We start from the raw sequence: 25681 nt of genomic DNA, 5'->3' as shown, positions 1-25681 counted from the left end.
CTGGTTTTAAGTGTTTTTCTGTGGTGCTGCTTACTGTATGTGGGGATCATGTGAATGAAAGGGTGGTGATTATGTAACTACAGAGCCAGGAACTCCAAAAATAACACCCATTAGAAGATTATATACAACTCAGTAGATTTATCAGTCTCCCCTGCTGGTCTTGTGCTTGTTCCACACACTCACAGACATGCACAGGCACACACGTGATTATTTAGTAAATGGGGACCTACCATAGACATCTATTGTTTTTATATAAAGCTAATTATTCTCTAAATACTATAGACTAACCCTAAAACCAACCCACACCCTAACCCTAAAAGAAAAACTTTTTTCATATTTAGAATCGTTATGAATCTTTTTTCGCAATTGTGGAGGTCTCTGAATGATCCCAAAGGGAGGATTTGGAAATTCTTTGTGTAGCAAGTGATTATCTGAAGGTGGAAGTGTGAAAAGTGTGTGGATGTGTGAAAAGAAGAGAGAGTTTGATTAGAAGTGTTAAAGTGAAAATGAGTGCATTAGGTTGTGTGTGCATCTCCTGCTGTCTCTGTCTGTGTTGTGTGCTAATGAACTGTCATTGTTGTAATTAGTCCACCCATATGGGCCTGTGAAAAGGCCACACAGATTTTTAGCAATGAGTTCATCTCCTACCTAGACCATCCATCCATTGGTTTGCAGCAATAACAGATAACAGTTGCACATTAACATTTTGTCTCTGCTTCTTAGCACTCTTAATCCCCATTTTGTTTCATGTTTAATGACAGAAAAGTATAATCTAACAGTGTAGCCAAAGCAATTTCTGCATTAACTGATTCATTAAATTCTCATCTCTATTCAAACCAATGGCAAACATGGCCCCCAAAATGTTTGGATTGGCAATGCAACTTACAATTTAAAAAAAAAAAAAATCCATAATTGAAAATTAAGTTGCATGATTATTGTAGACAAACAAAAAATGTCATAGCACACTTTTTTTTTCACATGGAACAAGAGGAGTCATTATGTATGAGGTTTGGATAGCATCCATTCCAGCAGCAACATGAATAAGCACATCTAGTGAAACGAAACTTTAATAATTCAGATCTGCTACTTTGAGTACTGTGGATAATTACATTGCAGTAGTCAGTAATTAGTTTCTGAGTGTAAGCATACAGAGGACGACCCCTGCCTTCCACAGAGAGACTGTGTACATTACGTCAAATGGCAAAGACTCAAGTCATTGTTGTTGAGTTTATGAATAAGAATCATGGTTAAGCTCTAGAAAAACAACTAACTTCTGTCATCTGGCCCTTCCAAGATGAGAGTGACTTAAGTCTGTTTTTGTTTTGTTGTTTTTTTTTGAGAAAGAGTCCACAATATCTTTATAGGCAGCTAAAGAATGTATTATAGCATTCTACTAAAACCGAGAACCATATTTATCATTTCACTGCATGTTTTATGCAAACTAGCCTGGCATGCATGTTTTCAGCATATTGTAGAATTGTCAAGTTTTCACAGTGCCTGTTCAGCACTGTTTTGAGCAAATGTCTGTGTCAGTGTTAGAGACGCTACTCTAAAATGGTAGCTTGCTAAGCTACAAGCTACTCATAAATTAAAGTAGTTAAATTACAGTCAAACTACCATTCTGAAAAAGTAGTTAGCTACATTATAGTATGCTAACATAAAGTATCAAACTCCATTGAAGCAACTTAAGGTGGTAAAATCTTTTTAACTAGTTAATAACATAGTAATGAACCGCATCATTTAACTTAATATTTCAATATAAAAAAGAGTGTACCTGTACAAAAACCTGTACAAATTAATCGATTTGCTAGAATGGATCGGACTAACTTTCTACGTACTGTATGAGAGAGTATAAAAGAGCGCATTGTATTTTTGCTTTAGTTTGTTCGATTTAAGTCTGTGTGTGCAATATTTGATTTTTAAAAAACAGAAATGTAGCTTTTTTTAAAGTCGCTTGTTACTGGAAAATCTACAGTATTTCGACAACAATTGAACTACTGTCACAATACTGAAAAATGAAGTTAAGTAAGGGGAATCACTAACTCTTGCAAACGTCGAGAGTTCATGGCAAATTTGCTGCAAATCGACACTGAATATTTTTACATGCAAATGAGCTTTGTGGCAAATTTGAGGCAAATATCCTTTGTTGTCAAAGGTTTGCTGCAGGTTCACCACTACTGGTGAAGAGCTGCAAATGTCTGGCAAACATTTGCAGTGAATCACAATCACATTTGCATGTGCAAATTTGCAGCTCGTTTGCTTGAATTTTAGATTTGTTGTTAGGATACTGTCAGTTAGTTGCTCCCTAAAGCCCCTATATTGTATGGTTTAACCTATAATATAAGCAATTCTGATCAGGAGTGGAACTGTAAACCCTAGATCCATATAAAAGAAATATCCAAATATCAGGGATTAACAAGAACACACATATATAATGTACAGGCTATACATATTAGGGATTATACAGCAAAGGATTTGACCTATGAGAGTAGATGATGCTACAATGATGAGTAAAACAGGAAGTTACATTCAAAGCCATAGCTGGAATGTTCTTGGAAAACTGTGATAAATATGCCAATACACCAAATGTTGAGTTCATCACATGATCTCTGTATTATCTGAGATAATACAGAGATCCTATTTTCCCTATTGAAAAGACCAGCACTGCTGGTCACCAACATTTGTTGTGTTTTGGATGCTGGTGTGCTGGTGTTCCCACCAGGCTTCTTAACTAGCAAGACCATGTTGGTTGACTAGCGTTTTATTTTTTGAACAACATGACTATTCTGGTCCACCAGCTAGACCATCACCAATTCAGTGTTTAACATTTAAAACCAGCCTAAACCAGTAAGGAAATTTAGTCAAGTCATGTATGCTAGTATTGTCAGCATATAGTTAACATTATAGGCCTTCTGCATGTTTACATTTAGCCCACAGGCTTGTTTGCTCTAAAGTGTAGCTAACTGCAATGGTGTTGGAAAGAATGGTGTTTTTGTCAGTTATTCGTGAATTCTTTCTCAGCTAATGTTTATGACTATGACTATGAAAATAGGGGAATCCAACCATGTCTGTAGCTTGATCTGTTTCCTGTGTGTCCTCATGGTGAGAAGCAGTGGCCAACTCTCTACAGTGCAGGGGGTAGACATGGCTGCTTAATTATTAATGAAGCTTATGAATATTTGATCATGCATTAGACTTTCACTCTCTGGAACTATGGAACTCACACTAGAGAGAGCAAAGCTTCACTTATAGTACAGTGAATGTTTATTGCATGCATCTTTTTTTAAAGAAAGTTTGTGACTCTGAATGTTGTGAATATTAAAATGTTTCTCCTCTAACTGTTTCCCGAAAAGTGTAAAAACTTTGGCTTTGTTAGCAATGGCATGAGTTAGCGGTTCATAATGGAACCGGAAAGAACACAATGAAAGGGTTATGCCAAATTAGGCAAATAAATGTCTTAACTGCGTTAAATATATTGATCTCATGTAGCCTACCTACTGAACAGGGGTGACATTTTTTCATTTTATTTGTTTCGGTCTCGGTGTGAATAGACTTTTCATTTGCAGTTCGTCTTGCAAATTCGTCACACATTTGCTGTAAGTAGGCATAAAGACTTGAGTGCGACAACTAACATGGAGGAAATAAATTACTCTAAAGTAACTAGAACATAAAGTAATTAGTAATGTGATTACTTTCCCCATGAATTAGGTAATGTAATCTGATTACAAAATTTAGAGAATGAATTAGTCATTTGTAGTGAATTACCTTTTTGAATAACTTACCCAACATTGATGGGGGTATTTGTTTTTTTTTAAATTGTCATTATTTTTGTGATTCTATTTGGTGACACTAGTGGTGCAGACATTAGACACTTCAGATATGCACATACACATACACACACTTCCTAATGCTCTCCCACCTGAATACTCCATTCATTGTCTTGTGAGATATTATGCAATATTCTCTTTTCTAGACCTGCTCTTCTCTGGACAGCAGAAAAACTTGCTGGTCACCATTGTTATATTATGAAAGCAAAATATATTGCCATAAACATTTCTTTCTTCAGCATTCAGTTTTGCAAAATCTAAATGTTTTACAAATGAAAGCCAAAATCAAGCGATCTCTGTTTATATACAAATATCTCTTACTCTGTTTCTTTTTCTCTTGCTTTTCATTATCTTTATAGTGGACCTCCTCATATTCCAGCATTCCTTGCCTGGTAACCCTGTAACAAAGCACGGCCACGTCGACCTGCGCACATCCATGGATGGCAAATACAAAGAGATTGCGGAGGTAAACAAAGCAGCTATTTGTGCAGTCTGAGACATCATACTGTTTAATTCATGTAATTAGATTTCTGTTATTAATGTAAGTACATGCAAATGTGTGTGTATTTAGGAGCTGTTCTCCCGCAGCCTGGCAGAGAGTGATATGCGCAGTGCTCCATATGAGTTCCCTGAGGAGAGTCCCATTGAGCAGCTGGAGGAGAGGCGACACAGACTGGAGCGGCAGATCAGCCAGGACATCAAGTAGGCCGACTACATCTCAACATGAATCTCTGCCATTGACTGCTGTTGATCAAATTCAGATTTAAGGGTCATTGGGCCCTAACCTCAGTTTCAACCTTAAAAGTTATTTACTCACCCTCATTCCTAACCCATTTGATTTTTCTTTTTTTGATTTTTTTTTTACAAACAATGATAGTTCATAGTGAGTTGGCCACAGGCTGTCAAGCTTAAAAATGATAAAAAAGGCTAATTGGTCATTATTCATTCTTAATTCTAATAAACCTTGCAAATATGCCATATGTTTGACATCAGTAACATCAAACATTGTTGGTTTTCACAAGTACAGTATGTGCATATACTGTAGATTAGGAAGGTGTGGAATAAGGGTGAGTCTAACCTAAACGTTTACCTATCACTTCTCATCTAATATTTGTTCTGACATTCACTGTGTGTGTGAATGTATCCTCTGACATATGTTTGTTAATTATATGCGATTTCTCAGGTTTGAGCCTGATATCCTACTGCGAGCCAAACAGGACTTCATGAAAACAGACAGTGCAACAGATCTAGAGTGGGTGCCTTTTAATATGTTCTGTGATCATTTAAATGAGACCCAGTGTGTCTCGAGCCTGTTACCGTAATACCAACATGCTAAATCTCCTCTCTTTTACAGGTATTTGAAAGAACAGAGCCAGGTGCCCAAAGAACTGTATCCTGAGAGAGAGCTCCTCCCAGACAGAGAGTATCAGAGAGTCACCATTTCTGGAGAGGAGAAATGTGGGGTAGCATCACCTCCTGTTTTTAACTTCTTTCTGTTTTTTTCAAGATGTTGTTAAAAAAAAATTAAGTGAACACAGTGGAACTTTGTTATTCAATGATGGAGAATGATTCAGTGTGGATTGATGGAGAACAGATAGAGGATAGAGGGAAAGACAGAATAACAAATATATATATAATTTTTTTTCCCAAGCAGTTTTATTTTAGTGTAATGGTATGGTCTAGAAAAGAGATGGACTTAAAACTACAACTGGATAGATGGATAGATAGATAGATAGAATATTGACACAGTCTACCACCCCTGGAACCGAATCCAAATTATCCCGGTTTCTAGGGAGTGTAGAGTCTAATGGGGTAACCTCCTCGTGGTCATGATTAGGGGTTCTCACTCTCAATGGGATGTGTGGTAAGTTGTGCAAGAGTAGCATGAGCCTCCACATACTGTGAGTCTTCGCGGTATCATGCACAGCGAGCCACGTGATAAGATGCGTGGATTGACTCTCTCAGAAGTGGAGGCATCTTAGACTTTTCCTCCGCCATCTGGATTGAGGTGAGTAATCGTGCCACCACGAGGACCTACTAAGTAGTGGGAATTGGGCATTCCAATTTGGGGAGAAAAAGGAGATACATTTAAAAAATAACAACATTATTTTCTATGAAGGCATGTATACACACACACCACGGGCTCGCCATTTTTGGAGGCTGTTAAAAATTCCACAGCACCACAGATCTCAACTCACATCCAGTAGTTTCTCATAAAATTTTCCCCAAATAAATATCGAAGGACAAAAATTACTTACTCTAGTCATTACTGGATGATATATTCAGGGGCGAAAATTTCATCAAAATGTTGGGGGGGACAATAAATATAACAATTCTCAAGAGCAATTTTTGAAGGGGACACCAAGGGGTTTTTTGTTGTTTCCCCATTTGCATTTGCATTATTTTATTTCTTAAACAATGATTTTAAGAATATATCATTATATTATTTACAATACACATATTTTAATGATATTTTAGGGGGGGGGGGACAACCCTCAGATGGGGGGGGTCCTGACCCCCCCGCTATGGATCTATTGTGTATAAGTATCCTTCATAGAGCCTACACAATGTATTTTCAAATATAAGTAAGGATCTTTGTAGTTTGACAGCTTGAATGAAAGACCCATTCAATGCCACATACAGGGAAATTGCATAATAAAAGTCATCAGTGTCACTTTTATTCTTGGAGAAGTACAAAAAAATTCGGAACTTTGGACTGCCATGAGCTCGTAATGTGTGTGTTATCTGTCCCTTATCCATGCTGTGACCGGCTTTAGTAAATCTTATGTCGCCCCCTTGTGGTCTCCCAAAGTTATTACACCAAACTAGATTGAATGAATTTCAACTGGCAGTGAATTGAAACCACACAAATCCCCCAGGTTCCATTCACTGACCTACTGGATGCTGCTAAATGTGTAGTGAAAGCACTGTTCATCAGAGAGAAGTACATGTCTCTGTCCATGCAGAGCTTCTGCAGGACCACAGCACGTTATCTGCAGGAGCTGGGGGACAGGACTCTGGACCTCAACACTTATGAGGAGGTGCCTGAGTCCACCGGATCTGCAGGTCGGTTGAACTAGAGCTTTCTGTAGGCAATATTATAAAGGCTGATCATTTATGTTAAGGATGGGCTTTATAGCCAGAGCAGAATTAAATGAAAACTTTCAGAATTAGATGAGGAAAGAACTGAGGCTCCGTTTTCCACTAGAGAGAGTTTTCAAAATGTAAATGGTGGAGGAAAATGCTGTTTCAGTGTGGTTAAGAGGCATAAACGTAGCAAAATCAATGCATTTTGAACCAAAAAACATATATGTTTGGGCTCAGAAAAAAAGAGACACAACAGAATGCAGGATATTTCCAGAGATCACTTTCCGTTAACTGGAGAAAACACTGAAGGCAGGTGCTGTGCTTGAGGTTGTCTATTAAGCATCTGTTTATAAACCACAAATCATCAGTTAAACCACAAAACAGTAGTTCTGCTCATTTCTTTACTCAGCTGTTGTTCCTGTTGTAATCCATTTCTTATAAGAGTTGTTTTCACTATTTCTTATAAGATAATTTTTGTTTAATAAAAATTCAGCTACAACACAAAACAGCTGATTACATCCTCTCTCTGAAAGCTTGCGTGTCCTCCACAGAAGCAACAGTACACCCACCTGTGTCAGAAACCCACCCTTACGAGGGGCAAGACCCTGTCAACATGCCCCCAGGCCTTGGATACACCTGCAAGATGGTGGATGGTGTTGTTCATGTGTACACACATAAGTAAGACAGGGTTTTTGTTACTGAGCTGAACAGGGACAATCAATTTAAAATTTTAATTGAGTTCTTAATAAAACCATTCCTGAGGAGACATTCTGCAGTTTCATTTAATAAGGTCTAATTGCCTTGTTGTTGCAAAATTTGATTTCAGTTTAACCTTTTCTCTTTTTTTTATTTTTTTATATTTTTGTAATCTCCCTCAGCTCCTCAGAGCTGGACCTGCCATATCCTGATCTGCAGGAATACATCACTGATATGAACATGATGATGGCACTTATTATTAACGGGCCAGTGTAAGTTCAACAGCATGCGGTGGGGTTTGTTCTATTCTGAACTAGTGTAATCAATTACTGATTGAAACCATTCATTCTGTAAATGTGAGCTTATCCCTGATTGAGCTTGATTGAAATCCTCATGTACTGACCTTAATTTGAACCTGAGGATAAACTGAGATATGACTGATATCATATCTAGTCTGAATCATGATGATGTCACAAAGAAGAATAGGTGAAAATCTGCCCTCCTTTTTTTAAAAAAAAAAAAAAAAACAGCAAGAACTGGTGATCCAACATTCGTTCTCTTTGTTAAGTAATTTCCTTTAGGGTTAGCAATACTATGTGTAACTTATTGTAGCATTTTCCAACAGGAAATCTTTCTGCTATCGTCGTCTGCAGTACCTAAGCTCTAAGTTTCAGATGCACATTCTCTTAAATGAGATGAAAGAGTTGGCTGCACAGAAAAAGGTCCCTCACCGTGATTTCTACAACATTCGGAAGGTCAGCTGTCAGTGTAAACACACTGAAGAATTTTTATTTGATTACAGTGAACTGCACTGATTAATTAGCCAGTGCTATTCCCTAATATTCCAATTCTCACTTTTAAACATTTGGCATCTTTTCTTTCAGGTGGACACACATATTCATGCCTCCTCCTGTATGAATCAGAAGCACCTGTTGCGTTTCATTAAAAGGGCCATAAAGAAATATCCAGGTGAAATCGTCCATGTAGAAAAAGGACGGGGACAGACCCTAACAGAGGTGTTCGAGAGCATGAACCTAACAGCCTTTGACCTCAGCGTCGACACACTGGATATGCATGCGGTAAGAACATTCGACCCTGTTAACTGTTATTTTCGACATCACATGTGGTCAGGTGAGACTCATCGCTGTTTACACCTGATCACTTTAATGCATCTCCTGTGACTGTTTTAATGTATTACCTGTATTAAAGGAGCTTTATATGTTCGTGCTTGTCATATGTGTTGATATCATACACACTAAAGAAGAATTGGAATTGTGTATGTATCCGTTTTTTATTTTTTATTTTACGAAAAGGTTATTTCATTTTATAGCCGCTCGTAACCGGCAAAGTTTATCCTCTTGTTTCAGGGCTATGGTTTTATTGACAGGTGAGGTGTGGTGTTTCACTACTGCCGGGATGCATACAGGACTGATTAGTGTTTACACCTAAAATGAGATGTAGATGTGACCCATATGTGGTTTTTGTGATCCGATCACAAAAAAAGTTTAAGATCCCATTTAGACCTGTATTTAGGGCTGACCACATGTTTGGAACACCCATAATGCATCTTAATATCAGGTGGAAATGGAGTCTTAGAGGTTTTTACGTAACATACAGTACAGAAGTGGAAAATATTAGTACACAAAATATGGGCAATAATACTGCATGATAAAGCACAAACTAGATAGAAGAAATTATAGAGAGAAACTATAATCTTATGTAAACATATTAACAAATCACAGCCCAAAGGAGAACAAAACTAGAAAAAATCAAGCATGAGAAAGCACAGGGTACCTAAGGAATAGAGTTTTAGCTATTTCACACAGTAGATGCCAAGGCAAATATCTAGTGGGATTCCAAAATTCAGTGGGATTTACAAACTTCACTCTCACTAAAAATACGTTGCACAGAGATGCAGATGCACTGGAGTTTAAATAAGCTGATGAATGGGCTGTTGTACTGTATTTCTAAATTAATATTGAGTTATATGGGTCCCAAAACCCTATGAATAAAAGTTTTAGAAAGGGTATCTGGAAGAGATCTGACACAAAACACAATTTGTCATTTAAAGTAGGCTACACTCTCGCTCTCTCTCACAGGACCGTAACACATTCCACCGCTTTGATAAATTCAACTCCAAATACAACCCCATTGGAGAGTCCATCCTCCGAGAAATCTTTATCAAGACTGACAACCATATTGAAGGGAAATACTTTGGACACATAGTCAAGGTATCAGCAGTTCATGTCCATGTTATTTTTGCATCTACAGTAGCAAAAAAATCAAATGGTTCTTGCTGAAGTTTTTTAATTCAATTTGATGTGGTTTTGTATGTGCGCCCCATGCTGAAGTTTTTGTGTTGGTGCGTTTCAGGAGGTAATGGCGGACCTGGAGGAGAGTAAATATCAGAATGTTGAGTTGCGTCTGTCTATCTACGGCCGCTCTAGGGATGAATGGGACAAACTGGCTGAGTGGGCCATCAAACACAAAGTCTATTCAGACAACGTCCGCTGGCTTGTGCAGGTGCCACGGCTTTTGTGAGTACTTAGAGATTTGAATTATTCATTTTCAACAGGTGCGTTGCTAGGGTTGGAAGAGATAATCCTTCAGTGTTCAGCATTTACTGCATTTCGAACAAACACAATTATAATTCCCAGTATTCTTGATTTTTTTTTTTGATTATTCTTTTCTCCCCAATTTGGAATGCCCAATTCCCAATGCGCTCTAAGTCATCGTGGTGGCGTAGTGACTCGCCTCAATCCGGGTGGTGGAGGACGAATCTCAGTTTTGGAGTCTTCACACTATTCTCTATGACATCCACGAACAACTTACCACGTGGCCCACAAAGAGTGAGAACCACACATTATAGTGACCATGAGGAGGTTACCCCATGTGAACCTACCCTATGTTTCCTCATGTGAACAGCCAGGCCAATTTGGTTGCTTAGGAGACCTGGCTGGAGTCACTCAGCACACCCTGGATTTGAACTCAAGACTCTAGGGGTGGTAGTCAGCGTCAATACTCGCTGAGCTACCCAGGCTCTTTCCAAGTCTGCTTGATATAACAGGCCATAAACTGGAAATTGAGCAAGCTCACAGGGTTCTGGCTCTGCTGAGGGAGACAGGCCCCGATCAATTCTGGCCAAATTCTGAGATCGTCCGATAAAGATCTAGTGTTATGCTAGGCGAGGAGTAAAGGAAGGATTTCTTGGAAGAACCACTGCATTTTCTTATTCCCAGACTTTGCGAATTCGACGAGAGAGAAACGTGAACGATTCAAGGAATGCAAGAAACTCTAACATCAATGGAAGGTCGCTTTTGCACTGATGTTCCCGACTAAATTGAGAATAGATGCTAAGGATGGCCGTAAAGTATTTACATGTCCCCAGCAAGCGATGTCCTTCGTAAAGTTAATGGACTGAGTAATTTATTTTGTGGTACTCTCATTGCAGCCAAGTGGACGACTCACTCAACATTCACTTGACCGTCCGAGGAAACTGAGCACCTTTTTTGTTTCTTTTTGTGCTGGTTCTGCCTAGCGGCTAGAGTTTGTTTTGTGTAGTAGCACACCTTCGGGATAGTGCTGTGGATGAATCTGAATGAAAGCGCAAATTCTTTGTGCTTATGCCTCCTATTGGTTGGAGTTTGTTTTGTAGAGAATTTCTTGCAGGACATTGTAGTGATTGGGTCTTTTGTTAAACTTATGTAGCAGTCGAATGGGCTGGCTCACTGAACATTCATTTGACTGTCCAGTAAACTGAACAGCTTTTTTGGTTTGTTTTTTATGCTGGTTCCGCTAGTGGCTGGAGTTTGTTTTGTGAAGGAACACACCTTCGGGACAGTTATGTGGATGAATCTACACGTTCTTTGTGTTTTATAGCTTATCTTCTGTTGTGCAATTCTGCCTTACAAAATTTGTATAGAAACATCTGATAGGGACTATAAATTTCTATAAAAATCCATAAGATTTATTCTAGAATAGATTTTTTATATATATATCTAAGTCCCTCATTTCATCTGTTGTTGACTGCTCAATTGGAATCATCTTAGTATCAGATCACGCACTGGTGAGATTAGAGGTGTTGCCATATACAGAGAAATCATATAGTTAGCATATAGTTTAATGTATCCCTTTTACAAAATCCTGAATTCCAACAAATGTTAAAGGCTGAAATCAATGTTTATATGGAGACCAACTGGTCCTCAGTATCCTCTGTGGGCGTGGCTTGGGAGGCACTTAAAGCAGTTCTTTGGGGTCAGATCATACAGTATGCCTCATTCACCAAAAAATCTAAAATTGGAAGGGAATATTTGCAGAGGCAGAGCCAAAGCACCGAATGCCACCTGATGGCCTCAGAGAATTGACCCCATTGAAATACAGATATAATACTATTTTGTCACAGAAGGTTGAGTTTTGGCTATTCAGGTCAAGACAGCCATACTTTGAGTCAGGAGACAAAGCAGGGAAGCTTTTGGCAAGATTTAGAGCCTTTTTCTACCATTCCCTCAGTGACATCTGCTGGTTTTGTAATATTTACCTCAGCCATTGATATTAATAATACTTTTAAAAAATTCTATCTTGATCTATAGTTCCACGTCTTTGTCTACTGCTGAACATATTAGACATTTTGTGGAACCATTAGAACTCCTTAAACTGAAGACTGAGCAAAGAAATTCTCTTGATTCTGAGATAACCTTGGAGGAGCTTGGCGAGGTAATTAAGACCTTGCCTACAGCAGGGATGGATTACCGCCGGGGCCAATGGGGCCAGTGCCCAGGGGCCCCTGACTACCAGGGGGCCCTTGACTGCCCAGGGGGGCCCTGGGCTTTAAGGTTGCATGATGTAGTTTGGTGATTCCCCCCCGCTCAAAAACCCTGAAAATGAACAACAACTTTTGGGTGGAGGAGGGCCCTTGGAGATAATTGGCCTCTGGGTCATAATCCGTCCCTGGCCTACTGGCAAGGCACCGGGGCTAGACGGAACCATTAAAGAATGGTGAACCATTAAAGAATGGAAAGCTTCTCCAACCTTAATACAAGCCTGGATCAGTCTAATTCTTAAAAATGACAAAGATCTAAGTGAGTGTAAAAGTTACTGTCCAATTTCTCTGATCCAGCTGATCCAGATGTAAAAATATTGTCAAAAAGTTTGGCTAACCTATTAAGTAAAGTCAGGTGGGGTTTATTCAGGGTCGCAGCTCTTCTGATAACATTAGGAGTTTCATCAGTCTCATGTGATCAGTAACGAATGATCAGACTCTGGTCGCTTTTGTGTAGTCGCACTTGATGCGTAAAGGCTTTTGATATGGCAGAATGGGATTATCTTTTAAAGATTTTGGAAATATATGGGTACTTTATTAAGTTACTTTATAGACACCCGATAGCAGCAGTACAAACAAATTGATTAATTTCAGATTATTTTACTCTGACCAGGTGCCCTCTTTCTCCATTATTGTTCTGTCTTGCCCTGGAACCATTAGCAGCCACGATAAGAAAGGAAGATGATTTTCCAGGGGTGGTGGCGGGAGGTGTGGCGCATCAGCTTTTGCTTTTCGCAAAATGATGATATTTTATTATTCGACTCCTCCACAGAATTATTACTTCCTGTTCAGGATACAGAGTCAATTGGTCTAAATCCAAAGCTTTGGCTCCGACAGCGTACTGCCCTGTAACAGCTTTTCAGCCGGGTGCCTTCCAGTGGCCCAAACAGGGCATTAAGTATTTAGGTATTTTATTCCAAGAAATGTGTGTGATTTAGTGAGTTAATTTTGACCCCTTAATAAAAAGGTTTTCGATTGATGTCGGCAGGTGGGCTTCATTACATTTATCTATGATTGGGAAGGTTAATGTTATTAAAATTAATTGTATTCCAACTACCTGCTACAATCTCTCCCTGTATATGTCCCCCTCTATTATTTCAAGCAATTTGATAGCATAGTGAAGTCCTTCATTTGGAATTGTAAACGTCCAAGATTACAAGTTATAGGCCGCTTGACAAAGGTGGGCTTGGCCTACCCAAGATATAATTTTATTATTATTCATTCGGTCTCAGACATTTGTCTCATTGGTCGCTTCCACCTGAGAGAGCCCCTCCCTGGTTTTGTATTGAACAGGAATTTCTTGCCCCTATTTTGCCATTGCAAAGCCCTTCTTTTAAACTAACCAGAGAAGTTAAGTTACACCACGTTATCTGGCATTTGCACACGGTATGGACAAAAGTGTCCAGAGTGTTTAATTTGGACATTTATTTAAATGTTGCCTCAAGCAGATGGCTGAACCCAAAATGATGTATTAATAAGTCCCCTGCTGGTCAGAGTGGATTGTGAGGGAGGTTAATACCCTTGGTGACCTATATGAGAGTGGAGTGTTGAGATCATTTGAAAATATGGTTCAAAATTTTAGGATTCCCAGATCTCAGTTCTTTAGGTATTTACAGCTGGACCACCTGCTCTGTACTATTTTTGGGAGTAGCACACCCCTAAAGCGTCAGATACTCTGGGAGTGGTGATTACTGCTTTTGAAAAAGGTCAAGAGGCATCAGTGTATTACTCCCCATTAATTCAGATTCTGGGGGATGGAGCTTCAACTTCTCTTAAGAGATTATGGGAGAAAGATTTAAACTTGATATTGGAGTGTGGGCTAGGAATCTAAAAAAAATCAAGTCTGTATCTAAAGATGCAAGGGTACGCCTTATGCAATACAAGATTTTACACAGAATCTATTAGACCCCCTCTAGATTGTACAGACTTGGTCTTAAAGACACGCTCACCTGCTGGCGATGCCAATCAGAAGATGGAGACACAACCCATGTTTTTTGGTGGTATGTTAGGATTCAAGAATTTTGGTTGAAGTTCAGAGTTTTACAGTATGTGTGAAGTATTGGGCACTCAAATTGGAAGTTGGCTGGAGTGCCCTCATTCAATAAAAATGTTAATCGAAGAAATGAGAAGCTACAAACTGCATCGGTAAGGGTTAAAAAGTTGTTGCCAGCTGAAACATATTAATCACTGCAATAATGATCCAATCATAGGCTCTTAAGTATCTACTTATTTAAATCAACTTTTTATTTGGCCAGCCAGTGTATTTAAACACTGGAATCTTCTGGATTACATATATGTGTTATATCAGACTCAAACACACTCTCAGTTTAAGTCTAGACTAAAAGACTTTTTGGACCTTCAAAGTACTGACCACCACTCAGGAGTGACAAAATACATGTAATGGGATTACGTATTTAAAATTCTAAATATAATAACTGTATTCCACTACAGTTACAATTTAAATCATTGGTATTTAGAATCCAGTTACATTAAAAAAGTATTTTGATTACTGAAGAGTTTACTTTGCATTTTATTGTCATTTGTTTCATTTAATATTTAGTCCTTTCAGATGGAAAATTATACATATAAATGATGCGATCCAAACAGCGGTGAAAGACTTTCTTATTATGTGTTACATTCATACGAGCAGATAAAGAAGTACGTTTGAAGTAAGTTTGGAGCAGAAGAAATAGAAATAAACCTTGTGTAAATTGTCAACATTATGCTAAGCTAAAATGCTATTTCTAGCCATTTTACATGCACATGTTACCAGACACAATCATATTTTTGTATCAAGAAAATTCACGTTGGATCATAATTTCTTTTTTCTAGTAAGACATTTGATATTAGTGCAAAAATCATATTCTTGATAATAATTTTTGTATTGTTTTCTTGTAAAAATATCTAAAAATCCTTAAAATAAGAAAAATTTTATTTATCTTGTTTTAGAAACAACACTGCAAATGATAGTTAGGTTTTTCAGAGAATGTATTTTAAAACGTGTATTTTTTCTTAATGTACTGGCAGAGTTTTTGTAGTCAAAACAAGTGAACAAATCTACCAGTGCTGAAGAAGTATTTAGAATAGGTTACTGACATTGAGTAATCTAATGGCATATGTTACAAATTACATTTAACAGCATGTATCCTGTAATCTGTAGTGGAATACATTTAAAAAGTAACCCTCCCAACCCTACCACCACTCACTTGCATTGTATGGACCTGCAGAGCTGAGATATTCTTCTAAAAGCTTTGTCATACACATGAGGATGAGTAAATAATGAGAGAATTTTTGGGGTAAACTATCCCTTTAACTATGGCTTCATGAATGAGTTATCTAGCTAGCATGCTGAGCTCAAGTATAAAAAACTGATTTGTCCAACATAAGTTAAGTAAATGACTGTAACTGATGTTATCAGACCGCTATCAAGCAGGCTATATCAAGCTTAGATAAAATATTTATCAGAAATAATTTATCTTGTAAAATTTACAAGAACATTGTATGTGTATTTATTCATACATTTATAACATATTTCATTGAATAACATTAATTCATTTTCCCCAAATAATTTTTAAGTTCCAACTGTAAACTTATCACTTATGTAAACTGTGAACAATTATTAAGCATAGAAGTTAGACATAAGATGTCAATATCGCTGAACAGTGGTTAGTACCTGATTTCGCATGCATATTACCTCATCAGTTCTTTGAAACAAAGACTGTTTGTTGAAACCTGCAGAGTGACAACAGTTTCAACTACTGGCCGGTGTCGTGCCAATTTTGTTCCCTGGAATGGTAATGGTTAGGGGTAGGTGTAGGTGTGGACTTAATGATAGGGACTAATAGTAGGTTCTCATGGTGGGGCGGTTACTCACCTCAATCCGGGTGGCAGAGGTCTCCGTTGCCTCCGCTTCTGAGACAGTCAGTCCGCGCATCTTATCACGTGGCTCATTGTGCATGACACCGCGGAGACTCCCAGCATTTGAAGACTCAGGCTACTCGCCGTGATCCACGTGCCCCACTACATCGAGGAGGTTACCCCATGTGACTCTACCCTCCCTAGCAACCAGGCCAATTTGGTTGCTTAGGAGACCTGGCTGGAGTCACTCAGCACACCCTGGATTCGAACTTGTGACTCCAGGGGTGGTAGACTGCGTCAATGTTCGCTGAGCTACCCAGACCATGGGGAGACACATGATTCAATTTGCAGATGATTCAGTCATTGTGTCTCTCCTCAGCGAATTAGATGATAGACATTGTTCAGTAGTAGATCATTTTATTCAATGGTGTGATGCTTAATTTTTAAATATCAGTGTTTCTAAATCTAAAGAGATTCCGGCAAATGTTGTGCCTGCTGTCATAAATGTAGATTTGGTCAAGCAATACAATTATTTAGGTATAGTACTCGATGACAAATTAAATTTTGAGGCAAACACTTATGTCATTCATGCTCTTCAGCGCATGTTTTTTCTGAGAAAACTTCGCAGTTTTAATATGGATGTTTCTTTTATGAAAATGTTTTACACTTGTTTTATTGAATCTGTCTTAACCTTTTCCATTATATGCTGATACAGAAATCTTAATGTAATTAATTGGGGTAGGTTGATTAATATGATTAAAATGTGTAGTAAGATAGCAGGGACTGACTTATGTAATATTATGCAACTTTATGAGACAAGGGCAACTTGGAAAGGCCGGTCAGCCCTTTCTGTTGTAAATCAGCCACTGTTTACTAAATTTAATTTGCTTCCCTCAGGCCAGAGATTTAGAAACTCAGTTTCTGTAAAATAAATAGATATAGGACTTCTTTTAACCCAGCAGTGATCTTGTTTATGAATGGCTCATTATAATGTACTGTATGTCAATTTGTGTGGGTTGTGTTGTTGTACATTTAAGCCATGAAATGAGTAAGCTGAGTAACTTGTTGTTTCTCTTCACGGTAGTGATGTTTACCACACCAAAAAACAGCTCTCTAATTACCAAGAGATGCTAGAGAATATTTTTATGCCTCTGTTTGAGGTCACTGTTCTGCCCAGCAGTCACCCAGAGCTGCATCTCTTCCTGCAACATGTGAGTATGCCGTGTTTGTCACTAAAAAAAACTACTTTGTTATTGTAAATGTGCTTTTGTGGAGGAGCCTTTAACCCTTAAAACATTTTAACAGGCTAGAGGCTTGACGATTATTACTATGTCAGCCAGGACAACTTCAGTTTGAAACTGAAACATTGAGTGTGGACAAACGACATGTATTCTTTTTTTTACATATCCAATATATAATTAAATTGCCCTGTTTATATGACAAGAAATGTTTGTTTTATGCATTACAGTCACTACTTTGTACTGAGATGAATGTGGGGTGGATGTAATAGTTTAAAATCTAGGCTAGCAAAACAAAGGTTCAAACTCTAGAAGGAGTGACTCATAAAAATAAGTGTTTCCATCAGTTGCAAATGAAAAGTGATAAATGAAAATAAACAAATAGTTGAAAATCATATATGGTGACCATTTAAAGTTTAACTTCAAAGGTTAAAATCACAACTTTAGCTAAAGGTAAGAACTTTATTTTACTCAAAGGGCACCAGCCTACCACTATAACATAGGACCATTGTTCCAGCACAGCTTGAAATGAATAACAACAAATGATAAACAAGTGTGATAACATTAAAAATAGTGATATTGTGAGACTGAATGTTGTCCCTCAGGTTGTCGGGTTTGATAGTGTGGATGATGAGTCTAAACCTGAGCATCACATCTTTAACCTGGACAGTCCAAAACCTGTACACTGGACAGAGGAATACAATCCTCCTTACTCCTATTACCTGTACTACATGTATGCAAATATGACTGTACTCAACCACCTGCGCAGGTACTTATCATATCTCTGCTACACCTGTGTACACCTTGCTTCCCTAAGTTAATAAAGTTAATTATAGGGATAGTTCAGCCAAGAAAATTAAGATTCTGTCATCATTTACAGTGCTCACTCTGATATTGTTCCAATGTTCTCTTCAGTTTGCATCACACAAAATAACCACATGGGTTTAAAACATGAGGGCGAGTACACTGCAAAAATAATTTTCTTATTGAGTAGTTTTGTATTGATTTCCAGTAAAAATATATACTTTATAAACATTATAAACAGACTTAATATCTTGTATCATTCTGCTATGTAAAAAAGGTAAATTGTTCTTGTTTTAAGGGTGGTAAGATATTTTTTATGGAAATAAGACAAAGTAATCCTTTTTTTTTTTTTTTTTTTTTGCTGTGTAGATAATTTTCATATTTGGATGAGCAAAGTAAAAATTGTAAGTAAAAATAGAAGAAATGGTTTTGGGACAAACATAGTTTAATACATAATCTTGCTGGTGTTAAAACAATAACTGCTGCTTGTGTTCTTTTTCCAAGTACACTGGTTTGAATTGTAGCATATTAAATAAAAAAATATTTGCTCCAGGACTGTATTTAAATATCAGCTATTCCTCCTAACAGGCAAAGAAACTTTAATACGTTTGTGTTACGGCCACACTGTGGAGAGGCTGGGCCTATCCACCACCTGGTGTCTGGTTTTATGCTGTCTGAGAATATTTCCCATGGTCTACTTCTGAGAAAGGTAAAGACACTTTACTTTACCTTCACACATCCTCACTTCTAGAAACTTCCATTGAATACCACTTGTCCATGGCAATCTTTTCTGCTTAAATAGAAAGAATGTTCATCTGTAATTTTTCTTTCAATGTTAGTGGTGTTTGTGTGAAACCAAGGCTATATGTGCCAATATCACACCTTATGATAACACTTTTTTTAAAGGGGCCCGCACTGAATTGCGTACTGGAGTACTGCCATCTTAACAGTAATATCTTTCTTGAACTCTAGTCAGAGTTTGAAAGACTCAAGGTCATATGTACTAAAGGCAGAGCCTTGTACAATCCATATCTGTCACTTTTCCTCACATTGGATATGTTCAGATTCTTTTCTGTAAACTCCAACAGTCAAGAGCTTACCAGTTCACACTGTGTAGATCTGATGATGAGATGTATGTATATATTTTTAAGGCTCCTGTCCTGCAGTACCTGTATTATCTGGCTCAGATCGGCATCGCCATGTCCCCTCTCAGCAACAACAGCCTCTTCCTCAGTTACCATCGAAATCCACTACCCGAGTACCTGTCAAGAGGCCTCATTGTGTCTTTATCCACCGATGATCCACTGCAGTTCCACTTCACGAAGGTTAAAAAGCAAATTCAATTACATGACTATGAGATATACATGACTGTTATATACTCTAAGCTTTACTTTTCATGCAAGATCACATTAAAATGATCACATAATAAAGGATCACATTAAAATTATAATTTTTCAGAATAGCTGTTACTCCTTGAATGTGGCCTGTAATATGTTTGATCTTGTGGGTGTGTGGTTGTTCCAGGAGCCGCTAATGGAAGAGTACAGCATTGCCGCTCAGGTGTGGAAGCTCAGCTCATGTGACATGTGTGAGCTGGCCCGAAACAGCGTGCTCATGAGTGGATTTTCTCACAAGGTGATCACATCTACATTTACACCTCAGCAGTGGCACAAGTCACCTCTGTGTTTCTCATGGTGAAATGCACTAAGAATTAATTCCGCCCGCTTAAAGCGCTGTTTGTTCTTGTTTAGCGCCTGATACACTAAAGGAATCATGCAGATCAGACAGCACAGGAAACACAACCACAAAGTCTGTGCTGAATGCAATTTTCATGCCATAAATCCAATTTTGCATGCCAGTTCAGAGCGCTATATAACGGAGAATGCAGCAGACAACTGCGAACTGGCACACTTTGCCGGGACTGTACAGCATTACTATATTACTGTGATGTAGAAACCTGAATCATCTCTTTAACACACAGAAAGTGTGCTTGACTACACTGCGCATCTGGATATATGCCAGGTTATAACACTCTTCTCCATCTTTTGATCCTTATTTGATAAATTTCTGCTGCAATAATCAATAGAAAATGTATTCAAACATCTCCTTTAAATAAAATTCAGTTTACCACCTGCTTTCCCCGGGAGGTAACGGTGTAATGTTTATTGCGGCAGCAAAAAGCATGGAGTTTTATGAGTAAAGCGCAATCTAAAATTACCATAATTTACCCAGAAAGGAGAAGTGTTTGTGCAAAAAGGAATTAAAAATGACTTTTAATACTTTAGCACTATTTCAATGGTGATTGCAGCTGCTTAAACTAGGTTGTGGGAATTTAGTGATCAAGACACAGGTTTTTGCACTTTAATACTACACGGAATAGTAGTGCAGCTATCAAAATTTGCTTCATGGTTAGGGGTTCAGGTTAGGTTCATCTAAATTAAATGGTTTTATTAAAAAACAATATTCTAAAATGCTATTAAAATAACTTATTCATCTGAATACATTAGGTTATACCAACAAAAGTGATTTTTATGGGTCAGATTAAAGGTGATTATATGTAAGATTGACAACAAGAGTTTGAAATGGTATTGCAGTCCAACTTCAAAATATTGGAGAGTTGTCTGCCCTGTGCCAGACTCGAAGATCATGCGGGTTGCCAGAATGTTGACATGCAAATTAGCCAACTCAGCATCCATTTTATAGGATTTCTGGGCTTTAAGCTATCTCCATCTTCCAAAGGTATCTACAATATTTATCCTTGTTTTACTACATCTCTGTTCATGGGTTTTTTTAGATGGATGGCGAGGCTTTTTAGGTCAGGTGGAATCAGTTATCTCTGATCCAGTTTGCTTTCTGGCTTCCATGACTGTAGCACGCAGTGTTGTTTGCCTGCAAACTTGTTTTGGCAACCCGGCAGTGTCAAAATACTATTGGTGAGTGGGCAGTGGGTGGGATCACACAGGCCAAAACATTAAAAATGATCCCGTCCCGGAATGGAAACTTGAAAGTAGAATATACTGGCTGTAGCATTGTTATCGCAGAAGCCAGTATTTCAACTTAGCAGGTTTCCTAATTCTTCATTCATATTATGGTCATTTTATGATTTAGTACAGTAAAAATATTACATATAGCACCTTTAAGTAAAAATAGCATGCATTTTACAGACAAAAACAAAACTAAAAACACTGGAAATCCAATGTTAACAAACCTGATCCAAACCACATCCAATATGGGGTTTAAATCCAGTTAATCAGATTTTTTTTAGAATGCACGTGTAATTTTTGTGCTCTGTGAACAAAATCAGAGAGAAACCACATTTGACTAATATATCCAAATGTTCTCTGTCCAGGTTAAAAGCTACTGGCTGGGTCCACATTATCTGAAAGAGGACCAAGAGGGCAACGACATCAGACGCACCAACGTTCCGGACATCCGTGTGGCTTACCGTTCTGAGACGCTGTGTGAAGAGCTGAATCTGATCACCCAGGCTGTGCGGACAGAGGAGCTGGAGATCAGTGAAGAGCAGGACGCTCTGTCCATGGGTGCAGGGCAGGCCAGACGTTAAGGGTGTCGGACACTTTCAATTATTCAACCAGTACAGAGTTTGATTGAATGCTGAATCAGGGAAATGTTAAACGGTTTGATTCCGCAAGTGTTCAACTAAATACCCAGTTGAGTGCTGAGAAATTGTATTTGATGTTATTGAGAAATTTCATAGAAATGTACTATAGATATTTTGGGAGTGAAGCCCAGGTTAAAAGTTCTGATTGATGTAAAGCATTCCAATCCAGTTGTCTTCGATATTAGCGAAATCCTCATCAAAGATTTGCAGAGTACCAACTGAAATCTGGGAACAAGAAGAACCCACAGTCAAGCTTTAGAACACCTGAAAAATCTCATCCTCTATTAATGTGGACCTTACACTGTCCATAAACTGCAGTCCTTTCTAACCTTCTAATCAGTAAAATGGTTAACTCAGTAATTGATAATGAACATTTGGTGTAGCTTGTACACATGTTATGAACACTAACAGCCGTAAACATTAGTTCCTTGGCTATTATGTGTGAGCTCAAATACCCAATCACTTCTCTGCCATGAGCCAGTATTTCCTTGCATAATTTTAAATGAACTTTTAAGTTTCATATTCTTCATTTAAACAGTTTATATTCTAAAGTGTTTATTGTTGTGGTATTATTTATTTTCCTGTTGTTGTGTCATTGGTAATTTTACCATGTATCTGTAGTTGAATAATCATTATTGATTTTTATTGTAAATCAGACATATCAAAGTGAAGTTTATTTTTTTCTGCTGTATTCTATATCTAAAAAAAAAATGAAACATTTCAAAATTCTGGGAGTCTTTGGATGTTTTTGTTATTCGTCGTCTGATACTAAACATCGGTCAGTGAAGCAAAAATGTGTCCTTCGAAATGGAAAGTTATTACCAATGCTATACCGCTGATATTGTTTGACAAATTGCTTGCTTTGTTCCTCATTTGTGTTTCGCTTTGTATAAAAGCATCTGACAAATGTAAATGTAATGTAAATGATTCTGGTTTTTGATTCATACCATAAAATCATAAGCATGATGATACATAAGCTTTAATATTCTAGATCGAAATTAAAATGTACAAATGTAGATTATTATGATGGAAAAGCTTACACTGAGACAGCAACAAAGGTGAAACCACAGTCCAGTAATGAACCTGGCAATGAGAAGCAAGCCCTGTGGCCTCAGAAAACCCAGACAGCTTGCCATCTCTGTTCATCAAGTTGACCTGGCCTGGGTAACAAAGACACAGACCTTCTTTGTGTGCTGTCCTTTTGATCACCCTTTTTTCCTGTGACCTGTATCCCTCTAGTGTTACAGCATGGAGCTATTGAGTAGCAGTATATTCTGCCTGTCACTTCAGTTTCAGAAAATTTGTTTAACAATGACTTTTGAGGTTGTTATACAAAATCGGTCACCATCACACATTAAATGCTTTCGGTGCAGACTGTTTGGCCCACATTTGTTTTAATATTAATTGTTATTAAATTATTGTATGCATTTATGTTTAGTCATTTTATATGTATCTATGTCTAATGTTTTCTATTTTTATTCTAATTTGAGGCTACAATTAATAAACTAGAAAATTATTTAAAATAAATAAAATAAAAATGGTAATGTAATGGTCCTAAGAAGAATTTTACCTCCATGTATGTCATTGCTGAGCGATGTTCAATTTGGGAACATATCATTGTTTTGAGTCAAATCTTTTCACTGAATCAGATGCCCTGGTTCACAATACCGGTCTAAATTATTAATTCATGAATCAGACTGGTTCGGTTTTCGAGTTTATGTCACTGACTCGGTCGCAGAGATTAAACAGCTCACTGAAGTTAAACATTTTAAGCAAATAATGATTTCAATTTCAGTCCGTTCCTCACACAAAGCTATCGTGTGATTTCAGAAGACTTAAAATATAGAATATGAGTCATATGGTCCCCTTTAAAGTCCCCCGTGAAGTGCCTTGATGAGCTCAGTTCTATTTTGGTGTTTTGATGTATTTCCTACTGAAACAGGAATTGGGGGCGGAACATGTCAAAGGACTCGATCCATTCTAATAAATAGCCAGTAGGCTTTAGTTTACATACACACCTTTCCACCATGCTCACATCAAAGCCGCTCACTGGGGAAACTTGAGAAGCAATCTCAATAACAGCCAGCTTTTCTTAAGACTTGAGAAACAAACAATGATCTAACTGAAAACATTAATCCATAACCAAATGCAGATGAATGAGAAACAAGCAAGTAAAAGATAATATATAGATGATTTGAATCTCATTGCAGTATGAATAAAGAACACTTACTCTAGCAGGAAACCTCCGGCTGCAAATAAATAAACTCAAGCAACTTTTCCTTGTGCCCAGCTCCCACGTTTGTGCGTCCCATTCAGAAGAAATTATCCCTATGCCCTATTCCCTTTGAAGACAATTACCCTCCACTCTGAGAGCTTCAGATGGCTGAAAGTTGAAAACAGTCTTGTTTTCGTTTTTCTACTTGGAAAGACCCTACAGCACGGATTGCGTTCCCTTCAAAAGTGCCCTGGGAAGCCATGATCAGCACCAGTTAGGACACAGCCAGACGCGCTGAACAGTTGTAAGGGGATTGTGCATTCTCAATCTACACTGTAAATATCAACTCATCTATGACACAAATTTTTAGTGTAGAGTCTACACAAATGGTCAGAAATGTCAAAACAACATAAAAATGTTATTTTCACTTGACACTTAAACACATATAATAGTTAGTTTGACATTTTTTTCAATGTTAAGTCAACAAGTTTTCAAATTTGTCAAGTTCAATTAACAAAAAATACATTGTGCACTTAGCATATAATTTAACAGTCTAATGAACACAAACAATTTTTTGTTTTTATGTAGTGAGGTGAACGACACCTACATTTGCGTCAAGTGTACTCAAAACTTTCATGTTACTGTGCTCGACTAAACTAAAAGATTTATGTGCAGCTTTAAGAAGAGTGAGAGAGTTGGGATTTACAGTGTAGAAAGGATTTGATTGGACAAGGTTTCTCAACCTCTATGTGACCTCATGCATATTCCTGAGTCTTTTTAGCCGGAAGACAGAGACTGCAGATTGTGCATGCTTATATCTTCTGAAAACAAATTTGGTCAACATTTAGAAGTACACTAGCATAGATTACCATAAATCTAATACAAGCAGGCATGGACAAAAGCAGCAGCACTTTAATTTTTATTTCACTGGGTCTTTGATTATGCTTGTATGTCTATTTTGAATCTTGAAAGCTTTAGTCTGTTCATTGTCATTTCATGGAGAGAAAAAAAGTCTTATGATGCTCTCCTTTTGTGTTCCTCAGAAGAATGAAAGAAATTGGTTTGGAACCATATGAAGGTGAGTATATAATGCCAATTTATATTTATGATGGACTATTCCTTTAATTTGAACTTTACATCACCCAATCGCATTCAAATGAGCTAATATTCTCGTCTGTGATTGGTTGTGAGGAAGCCAATTGAACGCTGTAAACGACTCATCGCACAGAGTGCTGAACCGCGCGCACACCACTCCTGGCAGTCACTTATTTCCATGGGGTTTCAGTACAGCGTGAAAATGTGACGTGGTAGTGTAGGCGTTCTCCTAATTCAAAATTTGCATAGGTCACCGATCATGAAACGTGAATGATGATGATAACCCACATCGCTAACGGTTGAATTATTTTCCTTTTTTGCCGCTAATAGAAACTGATGTTGAAATTTAATATGTCAGTTTGGCAAAGTAGATTAATCCAAAATCACACGCTAAAATATGTAAATATTAATGTACCAATA

At 37.7% G+C, this 25681-nt stretch overlaps 1 protein-coding gene across 4 annotated transcripts in view; it reads left to right on the top strand.

Annotated features, from left to right (window-relative positions):
* The window catches only part of LOC127621123 (AMP deaminase 2-like), a 38289-nt gene extending 14854 nt beyond the window's left edge, over positions 1 to 23435 (top strand). For 3 of the 4 annotated variants that reach the window (XM_052094585.1, XM_052094586.1, XM_052094587.1), the window contains 17 exons: positions 4187 to 4293; positions 4399 to 4529; positions 5011 to 5079; positions 5182 to 5290; positions 6707 to 6893; positions 7466 to 7592; positions 7793 to 7882; positions 8236 to 8365; positions 8495 to 8689; positions 9710 to 9841; positions 9984 to 10147; positions 17372 to 17498; positions 18131 to 18294; positions 18918 to 19038; positions 19481 to 19654; positions 19854 to 19964; positions 21679 to 23435. In XM_052094585.1, coding sequence (XP_051950545.1) covers positions 4187 to 4293; positions 4399 to 4529; positions 5011 to 5079; positions 5182 to 5290; positions 6707 to 6893; positions 7466 to 7592; positions 7793 to 7882; positions 8236 to 8365; positions 8495 to 8689; positions 9710 to 9841; positions 9984 to 10147; positions 17372 to 17498; positions 18131 to 18294; positions 18918 to 19038; positions 19481 to 19654; positions 19854 to 19964; positions 21679 to 21894 — 2354 coding nt within the window. In that variant the 3' untranslated portion in view covers positions 21895 to 23435. Of the gene's footprint in view, positions 1 to 4186; positions 4294 to 4398; positions 4530 to 5010; positions 5080 to 5181; positions 5291 to 6706; positions 6894 to 7465; positions 7593 to 7792; positions 7883 to 8235; positions 8366 to 8494; positions 8690 to 9709; positions 9842 to 9983; positions 10148 to 17371; positions 17499 to 18130; positions 18295 to 18917; positions 19039 to 19480; positions 19655 to 19853; positions 19965 to 21123; positions 21561 to 21678 lie in introns of those variants that run through there. The other variant, XM_052094588.1, reaches the window with a different exon arrangement.
* The last annotated feature ends 2246 nt before the right edge of the window (positions 23436 to 25681 follow it).

This window comes from Xyrauchen texanus, chromosome 27 (assembly GCF_025860055.1).
Source record: "Xyrauchen texanus isolate HMW12.3.18 chromosome 27, RBS_HiC_50CHRs, whole genome shotgun sequence".
In the NCBI taxonomy this organism is placed as follows: Eukaryota; Metazoa; Chordata; class Actinopteri; order Cypriniformes; family Catostomidae; genus Xyrauchen; species Xyrauchen texanus.
Note: the sequence above shows the minus strand (reverse complement) of the source record. Positions and strands in the feature narration are given on the sequence as shown.